Below are 20,253 nucleotides of genomic sequence, written 5' to 3' on the forward strand. Positions count from 1 at the left end.
ATCATTGGATTCCTCATCAGCTATTAAGCATGTCTTTCTATCTCTTCTTCTGAAGTCTCGGTGTCCTCTGTAATGATTATCTTTCTTTCTGTCATCTCGGTAATCTCTCTTTTCAGTAAAATCTTTGTCAGGACAGTTAGAAGCCATATGTCCTATCTTATCACAATTGAAACATTTCAAAGGTAGTTTTCCTTTATACTTACTTTTGCCTCTCGGTAACCTTTTGGCTAGTAGTGCTTCAAACTCTTCTTGCTTTCTGATTTCCTCATATAGTTTGTGTACTTCCTCCATGTTCTTACGAAATCTTTGACTTGCTCCGCTGTGATCTACTTCAGAGTACTTATACTTTCTTTCATTGTAATCATTAGATTCATCAAGATGAAAAGATCTAAATGCAGATTCAACTTTATTTACCGAAGATCCACTGTTATCAAAATTACTTAACTCAAATGCATGTAGCTTACCAATGGTAGCATCTAATGAGACTGGCATATTAGGTATAGACCTCAATTCATTGATTGCAGAGATTCGGATTGCATAAGCTGGTAGAAGGGTTCTCAACAACTTACTTGTTATATCATTTTCTTCAATAGTTCCACTTGCTCCTTTGATTTGATTGACAATCTCCTTTAGTCTTGTACTATACTGAGTTATGTTCTCACTTTCATTCATCCTCATAGTTTCAAGTTGTCCTCTTAGACTATCTACTTTTGCTCTTTGAACATGTTCATCTCCTCCATATACTGATATGAGCTTATCCCACATAGCCTTTGCATCATTGCAGCCTTCTAGGTCATTAAACTCTGAATCGGTCAATGCAGATGTTATTTCAATCATTGCTTGAATATGTTCTTGCTTTGCCTTTATCTCTTCCATAGTCAATGGATAGGTGCTCGGTGTAACAAAATCATTCTCCAGATAGTATACAACATATTCTCCAACTCCTGATAGATGTAGCTTCATCCTTTTCTGCCATGTAGAGAAACTTGACTTGTTCAACTTTGGTGCATCCCTCTTATACATCTTTGGATCTTTAACTCAAGTGCTTTTAAACTTTTCCTTCCGGAGTCCAAAGCTCTAATACCAATTGATAGTTCTGATACTTAATATAAGTACAGATCTGATAGCCAACAAGATGAGAGGGGGGGGGGGGGGGGGGTGAATCATACAAACTTAACCATCCATAAAAACATCAGATTCAACCTCGGTAACATATATATCAATAATATAACCAAAACTGTCAAACATGCAAACTCAAAAGCATATAAACATCATAAACCTCATAACACCAGATTTAACGTGGAAACCCAAATAGGGAAAAACCACTATGGGATTTCGGACCCACTAAGAAATATACTCTTCTAGAGTATGCTCGGTTAAAAGCAAATCTTGTTAAAGATTAAAACACATTGCTAGATGTGACCCGGTTAAGGGATTTCCCTCAGATCTGTTAGGATCTTCACCTTGTTAGAAGTGACTTTGTTAAAGGATTTCAAACACTCAATCAGAATGTCACCTTGCTAGAGGGTTTTACAAATAAGACTGTTAAGTCCACTCGGTTAAGAGATTTTCTGTCACTTTCACAAAATAACAGTAATAAAAATCTATCTGCAACTTTACATCTAAAATGCTAAAGCAGATTCCTATTTGTTCAATATAATCTAGACATAGAACTAATCTTGTCTATCTATTGGGCTTCTATACTCTGTTATTCAAACAGGTCTTCAAGCTTCTGTGCTCGGTAATCACTATGTAGCATCCCTATGCATACACTTGCACGCATACATTGTTTATCAACAGTTTCCTATTTATAAACAATTAGGTAATCACTTAATCTCCTTGATCACATTTCCCATGATCAATCATAGCCATCAGGTCTTCAATCTTGTCCAGGTTCAATGCATCTTTTGATCTGAAAACGTTTTACCTCGCCTTGGAACTTGCATATTTGTCTTGGAACTTGTGCCAGGGTATTGCGGTTCAATTTGCGCTGTAGATCTTCATGCTAACTTTCCATTGCCTTAGATTCATTAACAAACTTCATCCACGACTCACCAATCATTTAATCAGTTGCAGTTCATTAGCTTCCTTCATTAAATAACGCATGCAAACTTTGAATGCATTCTGTTATAGCTCGGTTACAACTTGGTAGCAACTCGGTTATAACTCGGTGAATACTAAACTTCATTCGGTAGATATTTCGCCTTCATTAACCGATAGCGATAACCTTAGGGTTTACCAACTAGGTTCCTTAGGGTTTACTGACTAGGTTCTTTGCTTGGTAACATAGTATAGTATTAACCTTTACAATTTACAACATATGTATGATGTTAAAACAATCTAAAACATCATGATCTCATCATTGTCTAACTCGGTAGTAGTTGCCCATTGAATACCTTATTCATCCCCTTATTTATCATATTCTTTCCTGTGTCTTTTACCGACATCTTTATATTCTTTAAATCATACTTCTTAAGATATGGCAACATCATACTGAATTAGAAAATCAATTTCTTGACATCAATGACAAAATAATAATATCAAGACAGTAAACATCTTTAATCAGTTATATCCATAATCATCAACAACCTTCTCAATATCCTTATGAAATGCCAACAATCTTTCATTGTCTGTTATAATGCAATATTGCCAACAGGCAGGACATAGGAGTTTCTGGCTACTCTGGTAATAAAGACAGTTAGAGTAATGGCTGAAGATGGTGTTCTCTTCCCTTTCCGAGTCTCGCCAATTTTTTCCCCTTGAAGGGCTTTTCGGATTTGTTTTTAAGTAGATCAATTTATTTTTATTAAACAAATATGTTTATAGTATATTACAAAAAATATTTAATCATAATACAAGGCTGGCTTGTAAAACATTGTATGTTCTAAAACCTTTGTTGATTAGCAAAGAACATAGAGGGTTAAATATGCGTGTTTTGTAGGTCCCCTGGCCTTGTGATTAATACTGAAGAGAAAATTCATAAAGTAACAATACACATATGATCACTACTTTAAGATATTAAATTAGGGATTGCTGTCATAATAATGCTTTTATTTTAGTCATTAGCACTACATTGTTTCACAAACACATAAATAAGATTATGTCTTATTTTAGTTACTTTTTTATTGAACGTAGTTGGTATTATTTAGCATGGTAGTACAAGTTTAAATAAAATGCATAGCTTTGTCCATTTAAAGGCATGATTATCAAACATGTCAAAATCACAATTTACATACAAATGAGACAATTGGCATAGTTTTACATGCTTTTGATAGTCAAATTGACTTTTCCAAGTTCCTAACCCACTAGGAACTTCCGATAGTTCTTGAATCCTGCAGAATCCTCCACAATTACATGCACAATTTTAAGGCAGTCTTAATTGATTTTAGCAATCTATATCGATATTCCTGCTTTAGAAGATGGTCAATAATAACCATGCCTAACACCAGTTTGATCGGACTATTTCTACCCAAAAAATTGTGTACTTTTCAAAAAACAAAATTGTCCTGCCAGCATTTGGCAAGAACTATCTAGCAATGCGGGCTTGTTTATTTATTGTCAATAAATTGTAATTTTTTTTACTATTTTTTATAATTTACTTTTCAAATGTATATCTTATTTGTGCTTCCAACCCCCTTGTTATCTCTAAATTTGGGGGAAAAAATTGCTGTCCCCATCCTTGTGGCCCCTTGTCCTGAAGCTCTATGGAATACTCACACCGTCATTAAATCTAGTTCAGCATACCATTATTTACAAGCATTATCTATACTTTTAGTCTCAATTTTAACAAATAATAAAATATTAAAAACAGGTGGTAGGTAACCACAATGATAAAGGAATACTGTGAATTTGATATCATTTAACAATCCTTTGTCAATATTATTCTCTTTTGCAGTCAAAGAGAACTTGTCGTCGTGCAGCATTTTTCCGTCATTTTGGGGAGTCACTACAAGAATGTAATGGTGAGAAGAGCTTTACAAATTTGAATTCCAAACAAAAAGATTCAACTGTATGGAACTCAACCACAACAGTACAGGTGTCAATCCGAAAGTAGTCTGATTTTTGTACTTTATGTTTTTACAGGAATGTGTGATAACTGTGCTTTCTCAAAGGAGATCAAGGATGTTGATGTTACTCGTAAGTTTTCAATTTATTAAATTTTTGGCTCTTTATTGTTTATTAATAATTTTAAGTTTTATTTTATTTTATTTGAAACATATCAAGAATTGCAATATTGATGATTTATCTTTTTTGGTATATAATATTTCTCTTTTTTCTTATCATGTATCTTGCCTGCTATATGTACTGATGGTTATCTTTTTCTAATTTGTAGTCATTCTTGAATAATATAATCTGAAGACAAGACATGTAAATTAATCTTAGTATGAAATAATCTGAACAATGTATTATAGTTGCATTATCATAAGATGCTTTCAGATTGGCTGATTATTTACAACCTATAGCATTTTCATTTGCCCTTCTCAAGTCAACACGAAATGGAACAGCATGGAAGGTAAAAACTATTCTTTGGATTAGGAGAAGTTCCCTAAAAATGAACATTAACTAAAACCTAAGTTGCTGGGTTTGTGGGTTTTAGGCCCCTAACATGGACCGGGTCCGCGTGGGTCTGGGTTCGTGCTCGATCCGTGCTTGGTCCGGCCAAGGTTCACCCCAGGGAACCTAGGGCCCTTTGGGTGAACCGAAGCACGATCCCGGGTGAACCGAGGCGACCAGCTGGGTTAAGTCACATCAAAGTGACTTTTAACATTTAAAAAATATTTTTTTTGCATTTGGCATTGATCAATGATGAAGTAGCATATAATGTGTGTGTGTGTGTGGACGAACCCAAAAGGCAAATTTTGTTTTGTTCGAACCCACGAACTGGGTTCATGTCGTCGAACTTGCTCTTGAACCCGAACTGGTAACTTAGACTAAAACCCTAGAAGATTCAACCTGTGGACAAAAAGTACAATTTTCATAACAGACACAAAGTATGTCTTTGGGGGTTTTAACATGCAATGGAAAATAAATTACTTTGCCCACATCTATTTTTGCTTCTTGGGTATGTGCACGAGACTTTACAGTTCATGCACACACAAACAAGAGAATTTTTTTTTTTTCCGATTCTATGAATGAGGTAACCTAGCTTAACAAAAGCACACTCTTTCAAGCTAAATTGTAGAAACTATTAAGTGTATCTACACAAGAGCTGAACTGAAGATCTAACACACATTAGATAATATTTCACAAACCAAAATATCCTAGTATTAAAATGCAAACAAATCATTTCCTTAATAAATTAACAAACAAATCGTTTCTTTTATACATACTAGAATTTTGAGATTCAAAGAGCTGGAAAGTAGAATAGATATATGGGAAAAATGACTCATACATGTGAAAAGGCAAGAGTGATAGATCTAGAGAAAAATGTGTGGAATAAGGCTAAAAATTCATGAAAACCCTGCTTTGTATGTGTCCCACAGTTGCATGTGCTCTTGTAGAATTTTGAATTCGCACAAAAAGCTACCTTTTGGTACACACTGATGTGATCTTGTCGTTGAATGATGGAATATGTTTGTCTTAGAGATCAAGGAGTTGCAATCTTGGAAGAGGGAAAATGGTGCATCAAAATGTTTCTTGAAGCCCTTATTACAATTTTGGTGTAATAGAGTGGGTCTTTGTATGTTTCACTATAAGCTTTTTTTGTTTTTAAAATATAAAGTGAGCCAGGGCATACTAGCAGTTTGTACCGAAGTGTACCCACAACTTGTTTGCACCACTTCCTTTATTTCTTCCTTTTTTTTGGTTTTGTCACGTAAGCAACACCAGCATTCTAACATGTGTTAGTGTCACTTGCAAAAACGGAAACCCTTCTTACAGTTTTGGTGTACTAGAGTGGGTCTTTGTATGCTTCACTATATGCTTTTCTTTTGTTTTGAATATAAAAAGTGGGCTAGGGCACACTTTCAGTTTGTACTAAAGTGTACCCACAACATGTTTTCACCATTTCCTTGATTTCTTCCCTTTTTTTGTTTCATCACATAAGTGACTAGCATACCAACATGTGTGTCACTTTGGCACTTCTTGCCAAAGTGTACATGTGGCACACTTTTGCACCCCAAATGGCTTCACTTTTTATATCTCCTCTGTTTTGCTTTCCACTTGACTTGACAGTAGTGAAAGTTTTGGTACTATTTGAATTTGGGTAGCTTTTTCCAAAATTCATTTACACCATTGATTTCTGATCAAAAACACCATCTTGCCTACAATTTTTTGTTGAAAATTGAAATTGAAGAAAGTTGAACTTTTTGCTCATTGGCGTGTTAGGGGAGTTTTGTGGCAAATTGTACAAAATGTACAAATTCCCACCTAGGCATTGGTGCACTCTGGGCGAGTTTGTGCACTTTCAAATTTCAAGCTCAAATTTAATCAATTTCTTATATTTAATTTTGCTTTTGATCTATACCTGCATTTAATGAGAGCGAGAATGTTTCATAGTTTTAGACAATTCTAGAAATGGCTAGGACACAAAGTCGACACAAATGTCACTCCACATGACTGAATGAGGTGAGATGGTGCTAGGAGAATGGTGTACAAGGACGTTTCTTAGGGGCATAACAAAACCTCAAGGAGTGATCTGTGTTATAGACAAGAGTTAAATGCTTTGGACAAACAAGAATCTAAATAAAGAGAAAGATAGCCTCAAATTTGAATGAAATGATTTTACATTGCTACCTCACACATAAGGTTTTGTGTAATATCCCCTACTCTAATTGCCTCAAATTAAACCCTACAAATGCAAATTCAGGAGATTAGGGTTAAGGGAATTACTTGTAATAATTATCTTTCCAACAATTTCTTGACTTTTAAGCCCTGCAATCATCACATATAAAACACAAGTGCATATATATATACAAATTAAGCTGTTAATGCTGTCAATTAGAATATGTAAATCAATATTCTGCTTAACTATAATCATATTAAACCTATTCTAGGTTTGGTATAGGAAATGATAAGAGTGACCCAGCCAAACCTTACTAAGCCCAAGAGCAAAACATTGACCCTCTTGGCCTTGGTGGCCGATCTTAGGCCCCATCCAAGGTGGCCTACTTAGCAGGATGCTGGTCTTACTTCCTATCCATGCCTTATCTTTTGTGTTGCTACGAACTTATCAAGGTAGGTCCGGTAGGGGGGAATGTAGTGGAATTTTCAGTTTAACTGAACTACACCCAAGGGCGGAACATTGACCGTCTTGGCCTTGATGGCAGAACTTAGGCATCCAACAAGGTTGCCTACTTAGTTGGCAGCCTTAACCCTCTTCCTACATCCATCATCCTTCCCTCCATGATGAGTTTGAATATGTAATATCCAGGCACTAATATTAAATCAGAATGGGCACTAGATTCTATTCATATGAAATTGATATGCATAATACATGGTAAGTAAGAAAATACATGAAAGGCCAATATAATATTTTCATTATAGTTCTGTCAATGACTAATGCTGATCATATACTGGTACACTGTTAGAATGCTGAAATTATAACAGATTGAACATTTCTCTGTAACCTTATTATTTGTATTTATTCCTTCTTTATGGTACAAGACTATGGTTGTACTTGTGATTGGTTATAAGTATTAAATTGTTTGAATGAGAGATTCGATATATTTCAGAGTCATAAAATATTGAGAGCATATCTTACCAGTCCCTGAATACCTTCATTGCCTTTTCTTGATTTCTGAGTGCTGTGTTAATCTGCAGCCCATTCCTTTCTTTTTCTTAATCCACATGGATACCACGAAGAACAAGGATGTTACTGCTTGTAACTTAATAACAGTTCTGATCTGATCTGATTGATGGTGTCTTCATTAGATGCTTTTGATTCCTTTCCTTTATATCTTTTAATGTGAGGGAGAGGTTGTTGGGATCTAAGAACACTGAGAGGGAGGGTGAATTAGTGTTCTGCCGGTAAGATGAGATTTTATCCTTTTATACCATACACATAAACCGGTAAACAAATAAACATATAACTTGAAGCAAATAAACCATCCACATAAATGAACACCATAACACACAGAATTTATACGTGGAAAACATCAAAGAGGAAAAACCACGGTGGGATTTGTGACCCACAATATCAGTTCACTGGCCATATGAAATGATATTACATATAATGGGGGCCTGCACATGCAGGAAGGCACACTGCCTAGAGCACATTGCTCATCACTAAAGAGTCTCACCGACTACAAGCTTCCGCTGAAGTAAAACAATGAAAATGAACTCACAAAATGCCTCTGCTATGCCAAATAGAGTTCCGGTTCTAGCTCTGCTCTATACCGGTTCGTAAACCCTGAACACTACTACCGGTATCTCTTCTCCTCCAAGAATGCTTTCCAAACTATCTACAGATCATTGCATGATATAACATTCGCATACAAATGATCTTCATACATATACTTCGCATTATACAGTTCTACTATATTCTCGTATGTCACATATTTCGTCTCCTTCAAAGTGACCTAGCAGACTGACCTATATACCCTTACAAACAATATGCCTTATGTCGGCTTACAATACATTACAAAAGGTATTCAATGTCGGCCTCGACAATAATTACAAAATGATTTTCTAAATAAATCTTCCTTGATGTCGGCTTCCTTGAAGTACTTGATTCCGGTGCCGGTGTCTGCCGGTGAATGCCTCCTAATGCCAGTATATGACTTCCATCTGATCTTGTTGCCATCAATGACAACAAAATGAATCCGATGAGTGTCAATTGCCAACAGAGGTCACACCTCTTCATCATTTATGCCCTTTGGCAAGAGACACACCCTTTCACCATTAGCACCCTTTGAAAGAGTGCTACTCTTCATTATTTTTGCCCTTTGAAAGGGACACAACCTTTCATAATTAGATCTGCACTTCTCATTTCCTAATTATCCCCCTCTCAAATGAGGTTCTCTTCTCCCTTTTATGTCTCAATGTTGAGGGAGTTACAACTTTTCCTTTCATGTCTTTTGACTATTCATTAACTTAATTAATTTTTAATTAATCATATTTAATTATATTATTTTATATTTTAATTTTATTATTATCATCACTTATTATTAAATTCTATTTCAAAGTGGGGACATTACATTTTGTCAGCTTTGTGCCTTGTCTGGAAAGACTTGACAGTTCCCATTTTTAAGCATAGCCTTAACTGTGACACAAAATCAACACAAATGACATTCTGAATGATTGAAACAGTACTATGGACAATGGTGAATAGAGTTGTTTCAATAGGTATACAATGAAACCTTAAGGGATGATTTACATTACACATAAGAGTTGGGTAAATACTTTAGGTGAACGAAGAATCTAAATAAAGAGAAAGACAGCTGCAAATTGATATGCCAATTTACATCTGTTACCTCACACTTGACGTTTTGTGAAAATTGTGCCTTGTCTGGAAGACTTAACAGTTTCATAGCCAAGCATAACCTTACTTAAAACTGTTTTATCACTTTCTTGGGAGATGAGAGCAACTTTGGGTTTGAGGGTCTTACTTCTGTTTCAACTAGAATCAGAACCCATTTGGGACTTACCGAGGTACTGACAACTTGCATTCAAGTGCATTAGCATGCAAGCTACTGCCCATAACCCAATTGACTAATTGCAGGGTATTGGATGGTTGAGGCTGAGCAATCATATTTGAATCTTAGGCAGTAAATCAAGCAAGTTTGGAAATAAAATAACGTAGAATACTAAATCAAGGAGACAAGCATATTGCTTCTTATACTGACTACATCCTATATGACTGGTGAATCTAATCATTTTGCCAATATTTTTCCAAGTTTCCTACTACAAGTATCTTGCCCTGTGCAGGTTCCTTTAAGCACTGGAAACTCTTTTATAACTTTCTTGCTATATACTTATACACAGAAAAGACTCTCCCAGGGATCGGTATATGACTATCTAGGGTGGATATATGTGCATTTAATTCTCAAATCCAGGTATCACCAAGACCAATCTGAGAACTTCATCTGTGCAGCCATGGGTAGTGGCCATTTCAGCATGGAGCACTGTAATAAATGTGGTGAAATTTATCTGGGCATCTAAGCTCTCTTTTCACAGATCTTAATAGATACTAAATTGACCACTTGATATGATGGCTTCCCAACAAATTTGTCATGTCCCCTCCATGATCGTTATATATATATCCTAAATAAGCCAATGATTCTTAATTTATATAATAATTACCAACAAATGAATATTTGAAATAGAATTTAATAATAAATGCTAATAATATCCCCACTTTGAAATAGAATTTAATAATAAATGATAATAATAAAATTAAAATATAAAATGATATAATTAAGTATGATTAAAAAAAAATCAATTAAGTTAATGAAAAGTCAAAAGACATGAAAGGAAAAGTTGCGACTCCCTCAACAATGATATATAAAAGGGAGAAGAAAAACTCATTTGAGAGGGGGGGATAATTGGGAAATGAGAAGTGCAGATCTGATTTAAATAATAAGTGCATATCTGATTATGAAAGGTTGGGTCCCTTTCAAATGGTAGAAATAATGAAGAGTTGCACTCTTTCAAAGGGTGCTAATGGTAAAAGGGTATGTCTCTTGCCAAAGGGCATACATGATGAAGAGGTGTGACCTCTCCCTCAAATTGAGAGATATAAACGAAAGGAATCAAAGCATCCACTAAGAACACCATCGATCAGTCCAGATCAGAACTGTTGTTAGATCACAGTCCATATATATTTTTATATAATACTTATAGAAGGGGGTTGATTGTATTCTTATCGGTGGCATTATAATAACTAATTGACCGATCAAGTATTGCGAATTATATTGGATACTAACTAAATGATTAATGAATGTTAAGCGATCATTGAAAGGGGTGCGATTGTTATTATTATTTTTCCGAAAGGTCATGATGCAGGTTAAGGGAGGGCAGCCACCTTTCCAAGGGGTTGCTGCCACCAATAGACGTGGCTGGAAGTGCACAACTCTCCATCCACGATGGATGGGATAAATACCCCAGCAATTGTGGGAAAAGGGGGGTAAGAAAGTAACATGGGAAGCCTACATTCTGTCACCAATACGATCTGCCAGAGATTCAAACTGTACGAACTCTGCTATTTCTTTCAGGAAGATAAGAAGATCCCCTTCCTAAAACCTTCTTGACAGTTAAGGAAGTATAACCTAGGACAGAATAAGAGCCATTTAGGAAGAGATAGTTTTGTCTCTTAATCGATTTAGTTAAGTTATAAATATATTGGAAATCGATTAATTACGGTTAAAACTGTCTTGAACCAAGTAGGGGACATTACAGAGGAATCCAGAGAGAGATTCATAGGGAATCTCTTAGAGACAATATATATATATGTATATATTGTAGAGGTTAACCATATGCATATGTTAGAGATAGAGAAGCTTGAGCAGGGGTGGGATCTTTGCCAAGCTTTGAGAACATTAATGATTTCACTCATTAATAGAGATCCCAAATAGAAACCTTAGGAGGACGACATCCTGGGTTGCTCCTAACTGAGAAATATTTCTCAATAGAGGGTTGGGTCATGTAATGGACACCCCAGAATGCCCAAAAAACCATACCAATTGCTGCTAGGAATTTTATCAAACAGTTTGCATCCAACTCCTTATTTCTCCGTTTAATGTTTTAAATTCCCTTATGGCTCCGGAAATGAAATGTTGGTTTGTTTTACATGGAATTGAAATCACAAAATATGGACAAGAATGAAACTACAATAATATGCAAACTGAAAATTGAACTACTGTTGATAAGATGTTATTTTCAGATTTTAATAAAATCAAATACATTGCAGATTATCAAATCACTAATTATTCCAGCATTATTGACATAATACTCCAGCAATCATTTTCAATCTTGTTGCTACAGTGACATGAATAGTACCTACGTGAATAGTAACCACGTGAATAGTAACCGCGTGAATAGTGTTGCAGCAATATTAATTTGTCTTCAACAGGTCCAATATCTTCATAAAATCATCTCCTCAAAATGGCATAAGCATCGGACAAGTAGTGAAGAAGATATGAACAAACATTAAATCTGCCTGTAGCTGGAAATGCACCCAATCTGCCTGATAATGAAGCTGATAGCAATGGATTCCAAAGGCCAAACCCCAGGGGAATGACGTCTAGAATGTCACAAGAGAGGATAGACGTCCTCTAATGCCAAGAACGGATCTGCAACTCACACATACCAATTCTTCTCATATTCAACATATCTAATGAAGCCACAAACGCTTTCTTTTATTCTTTTTCCAAGGGTCCAATCAACTCTCATTGGCAATGTGGGATAAAAGATGAGCAATATAAAGCATATATTAAAATATTCACTTATGTCTCCCTTGGGTACAGATCGCCATAAAATAAATATTAGAGTAACACTTTAATATTTTACAATTAAATTAAATGTTACTTTAATAAAACTTCAGGCATTAAAATGTATTAGCAATCGGACTCCGAATAATGCGAGTGATAGCTCGTCGGAAAGCTCTCACCGAGGAGTATCAAATCCAAACACCAAAAGTGGGCTCCACTATGTCCTGCTGACTTACTAAAAATAGTAAGTATGCCTGAATCTGAGTAAATCAACTTCGTTTTGGCCCAAACTGGAAATGACTAGGCCAAAACACTCCAGGATCCCCTTAAACCCTTCGTTAGCCCTTGGGACCATGTAGAACAAGGCTAACGCACACACACTTGGTCAACTGCTAAAGTGGGGACATTACAGGTCAATCCAGGTAAGGTCCAACTGAGTATTGTATCCTTTTTTTATAGATAACAATAAATTAGTTAACATTATTTGTTAAATATATAGAATAACATATAGCATTCTTTCTTGTATAATCGCACAAATAAATATATATGTTTAATTGTCTTTCATATTGTTTGTATACTAACGTGTTTGCAGGACTTGAACGCCAAATAATCCAATCCCCAACAGGGAACATTACAAAATTTCCAGGAGGCTGCGATTCTTGTCTGTAGATTTTCCAGTTTATTAGTTTTCTATGACCCATTGAGTTGAATTTCTGTTTATTTGTCTCCAATGCTTCTATTTTTGTATACAGACAGTATTGACTTGCCTCATGATTCCTAATAGAAGCAAATGAAGTCATGATTTATTGATGTAATGTCCCCTTCCTAGTCAGTTCAGTATGGTGGACTGTAAGCCTGTTCAATTTGGTTCCCATAGGCTAATGAGTTAGGGTTAGGGAACTTTGGAGGCAGTTGATCCAGCGGGATGGCAATATTATATATTTATTTGGGCTCCGGTAGTTATGATGAGCGTAATGCCCTTCTTTGGAGTGATTTTAGATGAGTTTTCCCATACTATTTTTAGTAAGTTAGTTTTGGGCATTGACTAAGCCAATTGTCAGCATTTCTATTTTTAGACATGTTGGAGGGAGTGGTGGATGTCATTGGGTCAATAATTGGTGTAGTCTAGCAATTTTATTCTAAATAATGATAATTTAATATTTTATAAAGTTAAACTAAATATTTAAATTTATCATTATTTATTAAATTTTAAAATAAAAACTATTTGGGCTCCAAGATGAAAGTGCAATGGAAATATTTAATAAAGGGGGCCTTTTGGAGACTTAAACATACTTTATGAAGTCTTTGATTTTATTTTAATAAGTTTAAAAGGCTATTTAGGAGAGGCCGACCCCTTTTGGGAAAATATAAAAGAGAAAGATGGAGGCCGTTTCTTATGCTGAGTTTGATATTGCTACTTGTTCTTTGAGGAAATTGTTCTTCTCAAGGTTTGTGGGAACGAAATCCCATCTAGACGACATTCTCCATGTTGAAAGACACAATCTAGAGGATTCTTGGTGTTTTCATTCAAGAAACACTAAGTTGCCGGTACAGGTACGGGTACATGGGTATTGTATGCCGGTACAATAATTTTTTTGTTTTGGTGGGGCGGGGGGGGGTTGCGTATGTCCATACAAAAAACATATAATAATCATAAATATATACATATATGCCGCCTAAAAAGAAGAAACAAAAATTAAATTTAGAATACCACATATCATCCATATGCTAATCAAAACTTGGAACTACCATAAATATTACAAATTTACTATAAGTCTAATTTGATATCAATTTCTCGAAACTGGAACATTATGGTAGATATATCGAATTCATTGTTCATTGGTTCAATAGTAAAATAATACAATAAAAAGCAGCATCGTATGGGTCACTAGGAAGATCAAGATCAACATCATCGTTGACATTAGATGATGTAGCTGGATTTGTGGAACCACATGCAGCCTCACTGCTACTTGCACTTGCAGCAAAATGGCTATCTAACTCCATAGAAAGTAAAGACTGTGTGGGAACTGAAAAATCGAAATCCGTTCACTTTGGATCTACATTCCACAACTTTGCGCCCCCTTCCTTGTACTCATTTTGTCTATGAGTAAGAAGGCGCAAGTTGGAATGCACATAAACTAGCTCTTCTGCCTTACTTGCTGCCAATCAGTTGTGTTTCATTGAGTTGATAAAGGAGTAGTACTCCAATTTTGCTCAGATGAAGATGAACTAGCAACCTATTGAAAAGTTGACACAAAGTTAGAGGGCTGGAATTATAAAATTAACTTTAAATTTGAAAGTAATAATTTTGTTATTTTAGTATAGTAAACAATATAAATTTAGAGAGCAATAAAAATTATGAAACTTGTGATAAAAGTTTGATTGCAAGAGTTTGAAGGTGTGGTGATGTATGGCCATTGAGGTAACACCAAGCATGAGCATCTTTCTTATACTTGTCATAGAGAGTGGAAACACTTTGGCCATTGGAGGCTACAAAATCAGCAAACTCACTTGTAATTAAATCCTCCATTTCATGATCGGGGAAGAGTTTAGTAAGTTGTTTCCTACACCCATCACTAACTTCTGTATCTCTATATGGTTCTACCCTTGATGGCATAGCAAGAATTTCATCACTATAAAATTTGGTAGTTGATGCAAATGCAAGAAGATGTAGTGGGCTGGTCTTTTTGTTGCATTGCTCAACACAAATTGACTGAGACTCTTTGAAGAAAGTTTCTTCAAGATCTTGCTCTTTTGCATCGATGATGACTTTTATTTTCTCAATCATCAAGTCAATGCCATCGTATACCTCTCCCAAACATGGGTGATCCATGTCAATAAAATGGATCATACTCATGATGGGCGTAGTGAAACTAAGAAGATATTCCATTGGTTCCTACCAAGTGTCCTCTAGGATCATGTGCTTTACATTTGTTGCCCTTTCAGTATTGGATTGCCTCCATATGGACAAACTTTGACTAATTACCATGCTAGCAAGTGGCTCTCGCACCTTCACAATTCGCCTCAAGATGATTGTGTTGGATGCAAATCGAGTTTCAACAACCTATTTGAATTTTAAAAATCAAAATTAAAATACAAAGAAGACATGATCAAATTTAAAAAATAAAATAGTAATTACTAAAGTGAAATGTAGATTTTTAAAAATTGAAGTGTTACAATTAAATCCAACAACTCCAATTGTGAAAATGATGTAAAAATGGCCTGTGACATGTTATGGTTTGTGATGAACATTTGGATCTCTTCAGCCTCGGCATAGATTTGTATGATCCAATGTATTTTCCTACCCAGTATTTGTAGCATGAGGTTGAGAGAGTGGACAACACAAAGTGTCCAATATATGTGTTCAAACCGTGTCTCGAACAACATACCTGCAGCTCTATAATTCTTTGCATTGTCCATTATTACTTGGACAACATTTTGAGGTCCCACATCCTAAATGGATTGTATAAGGATGTTAGCAATAAATTGTGCTTCCTTCACTTGTCCCTCGCAATCTACAACTTTCACAAACATTGCCCATTTAGGGCACATTGCAATTACATTAATTAATGGCCGATTTTTGGTATCTTTCCGTCCATCAGAATTGATGGACACCCCTGTTCGTTTGCATGAATTTCTAATGGGAGCTGTAATGTCCCCTACCTGATCTATTTAAATATACTAAAATTGATAGATTTTCTACAATAAGTTATTAACAAGTGCTTGTCTATTTTCCTCATTCGCTGATTAATTTCATTATTCATAGTTCTTAATATATATATCAAACCTTGCTACTACTTCGGTTTTAAGGGAGAAGGGTTTACATATGTTACCAAAGTGCTTAGAGACCAACTACAATAGGTTCCCTCAAAGTTTACAGATCCAAGCCCTTACCTATCTTGGGTCTATACCCTCAAGGCTTATGGGTCGTTGATCCCCACCCTATCTTGGGACTTAACCTATTGCTTGGATTTAGACTGCCCCTCTTTGGAACATCTCAATCCCATCTTCTTAAATACAGAAAGTAATAACATGATTTAGACTATAAGTATATACATTTCTTATGTATCATGAATATATATATGAAATTAAGTATGACTGTCATACATATTGCAGTCCATATTAGCATTACTATTAATTCTGCGTAATAACATTATTGGGCTTCATATATTAAGCATACTTATTAAGCACATCCCCATGCATACCACCAAGAACACAAATGTTACTGCCTGTAACTTGATAACAATTCTGATCTAATCTGATCAATGGTGATCTTACTAGATGCTTTTGATTCCTTTCCTTTATATCTCTCAATGTGAGGGAGAGGTCACACCTCTTCATCATGTATACCCTTTGGCAAGAGACACACCCTTTCACCATTAGCACCCTTTGAAAGAGTGCAACTCTTCATTATTTCTGCCCTTTGAAAGGGACACAACCTCTCATAATCAGATCCGCACTTATCATTTAAATCAGATCTGCACTTCTCATTTCCAAATTATTCCCCCTCTCAAATGAGGTTCTCTTCTCCCTTTTATATCTCATTGTTGAGGGAGTCACAACCTTTCCTTTCATTTCTTTTTGACTTTTCATTAACTTAATTAATTTTTAATCAATCATATTTAATTATATTTAATTATTTTATTTTATATTTTAATTTAATTTTAAATATTTTAATTTTATTATTATCATTTATTATTGAATTTTATTTCAAAGTGGGGACATTACAAGAGCCAATGCATTGTCTATGCTTTTTACCTCTTTTGCTAGTAAGGTGCTACACACCTTCTCATAGCCTAGCCCTATGTACCCTTGTGGTGCCTCATTTACTTTTCTCAACATATCTTGCCAATATGGTGATTGCACCACATTAAATGACAAATTGTTTGCATATAGACATCTTGTAGCGTATTGATCTGCAATCTTTGTAGCATCATTCTTAAATGCTCTCTCTTATGGTCCCTTTCTTCTCTTCACAATAACAGGTTCTTCGTCATCAATTCTACCCAAGAATGGGTGGCTCTCTACTATGATATCAATTCTGCCCAAGAATGTGTGGCTCTCTACTATGATATTAAGAAAAGTACTATGAGATGGAGAAGTAGGGGGCCTCTTTGATCTACTTCCTCTACCTCTCTATAAGGATGGTTTGAGGCACGACAAACTCTTGCATCTACTTTCTCTTGCTCTCTAATAAATCCTATTTTTTTTTGAGGAGGTAACCCATTATCATCCTTTGCTGGACATGGTTTGATTCCTTTTTGGGTAATTACACAAAAATGGGCTTTGACATGGCTATAGGAGCTACTATGTTTCACATTACAAAAATTGCATATCCAAACAAATGTTCCACCTCCTTTTACTTGTTCTATTATTTTTACATATTTCCATAAAGGTGAATTTGGGTCAGTTTTGAAGGTCGGTCGAGCAATAGAGCTAGCATTCGCTGCCATTATGCTATCTACAACAGGTTAAAAAATAATTACTATAATCTAATATTAAACAATAAATTATAAATGTTAAATATTTAAATTTAATTTAAAGTGAAAATGAAATTATTAATAATTATGAAAGTAAACATATAAACGATATATTTACAAACTTCTAAATTACAAAATAATTAAATATTCATATTTAAAATATTAATAATACAAATTAAAAGGGGTGACCCATGTAATACAGTGGTTAAAACACTTGTTTGGTGAAACTGTCACCAAGGTTGAAATCCCCATTGGGCTGCTATGCTCGCAGGCTTTGTGCTTTCCCTAGGTGAGTGGGCTTACGGATTTGAACAACAATAGTGTTTTGCACCTTAAAAAGTGCCCATTACCAAGCAGAAAAAAATAAAAATAAATTTAAAAATAAAATACAAATTAAAATTAAAATTATCATATGTTTGAACTTTGATATAATACTATTCATTATATTGTATATTTAATATAGTACATGAAAAATATAATATGATAATTTAACTTGAATGATTTATACGTTAAAGTTTAAACACATTAAAAAATAAAAAATCATATTTTTTTTAAACTTTAGAAAAATAAACGCTAAAAGTCTTTAACTATAGTTCAATTATTTGAAAGAAAAACAAATGAAAACCCTACCTCATTGGTTCGTGGTCAAAGTCGTGCTCTCCTTGCCCTCAACCTGCTGGAACTGTGCTCCATTTTCTCGCTTCTGTTTCGTGGCCACGTTCGTGCCTTGATTCTGGTTCGTGCCCTTTTATTTTCTCTGTGTCATGGTCCTTTTTCGCTTGCTGTCTGCAGCCCAGAGAAATGAATAATAATTTATTTGTTTCTACAGTTTTACATAGATTTAGGTTTGCATTATAGGTTTTAACTTTTTGGAATGTTTTTATTCCGAAAAGCAAAAAAAAACGCTCAAAGCTCGTTCTAGGATGTTGAGTCATAAAGAAAATGTGATGGAATCGCCAAGTCGTTTTGGATGCGTTGGGATTCGTTATTGAAAACACATAGATGTTTCAGGAGTTAATTGCATGAACCCTGTCTGATTCCATAGGGATTTCAAGATGAATCCGATTCCGAAACGTCTCGTACCTGGAAAGGGGAGGAAACTTGGATGAATCAATAACTTAGAAGAAACATAGCTGAGCTGATTGGTGATGCACATATTTAGTCTTGTTGGAGTTTACATTGCGTATTTGTTTTTGGTGGGCTGATTGTTAGAGTTTTTGATGAGTTTGCTGTGGTTTATGCTTCCATTGGCTGGACGTACAATTTCCATTGCTGGCCGTACTTCTTGCAGCAGGCCATGCACTTCTTCTTGGGACATGAGCCTTCTTGGAGAGGCGTTCGAGGTTTTTGTTGTGTCTATTTGCATATTTGCTGTAATCTTGGGCTGCCGTACTTAAAGCTTCATCTTTCTTAACCAACAAAGAGGGTTCTTTGGAAATGGAAGCCAAAATGCATATTTTGTGAACAGCTCAAGCCATTTCACTGCTGCATTTTCTGGGTATGTTCAAAATAGATATGCAATGCTATTTAATGATCTCGGTTGTGTTGACGTGGCTAAAGTTGTATTACTAACTCTGTCATAACCCCTCTTTTGACATTGGATTATTGTGATTAGCTAAATACGATAATTAAAACATTTATTAATTAACATTGAATAAGATTGGAAAATCGTCTCATTTATGAGACTTCACGATTTTCCTCTAAAGTGAGAGGGTTGTCATAAACCCACATCCTGGTGATGTAATTAATAATAGATTTTGTGATTCTTCATCATAATAATAAATTATCATTTATTATATAATTAATAATTGATGTTAATAATATTAATAGTAATATTAATCATTCATTGATATAAAAATAATATTAATATTACCATTTATTAATTTGTTATTTACGATTATCTATTACTTACATAAAACATAATTTATTAATAATCTTAAATTAACATATTTATTAATAATCTTAAATTAACATAATATTATTATAAATTGATTATAAACAATCAGCCTACAGTATATTATAGACTCAGATATTCCCGAGTATAGAATACATACACATCTTGATGAAGGTATATTTTACAGCTTAAGAGGAGGCCATTTTGAATATCGAGTAATGCTAAGGAATCATATTGGCATAGAATAGAGCTACGCTAGGAGTAAATGATATCCATCGATCAGGACAGAACAGAACTGTTATTAAGATTCAGGCAAAACCAATAATGATATCTAATATTGAAACTAATTGATTCCTGTTACTAATTATATTCTGATTATATATACCCTTAAGTAATAGTGATTATTATTAATTGATTCTTATTATTATAATATCCCGATTAATGTATTTGCATTCACAACTTGTTATGAATGGTTGCCATGGTTTAAGAAATGCGATGAAGGGAAAGGCAG

General features: G+C 34.8%; 1 protein-coding gene across 2 annotated transcripts in view; it reads left to right on the top strand.

The window, feature by feature from the left end:
- The window catches only part of LOC131034077 (ATP-dependent DNA helicase Q-like 2), a 171,845-nt gene that overhangs the window by 73,212 nt on the left and 78,380 nt on the right, over positions 1-20,253 (top strand). For both annotated transcript variants that reach the window (XM_057965428.2, XM_057965429.2), the window contains exons 14-15: positions 3,896-3,962; positions 4,084-4,137. In XM_057965428.2, the coding sequence (XP_057821411.1) occupies positions 3,896-3,962; positions 4,084-4,137 (121 nt within the window). The remainder of the gene's footprint in view (positions 1-3,895; positions 3,963-4,083; positions 4,138-20,253) is intronic.

This window comes from Cryptomeria japonica, chromosome 2 (assembly GCF_030272615.1).
Source record: "Cryptomeria japonica chromosome 2, Sugi_1.0, whole genome shotgun sequence".
Lineage (NCBI taxonomy): Eukaryota > Viridiplantae > Streptophyta > Pinopsida > Cupressales > Cupressaceae > Cryptomeria > Cryptomeria japonica.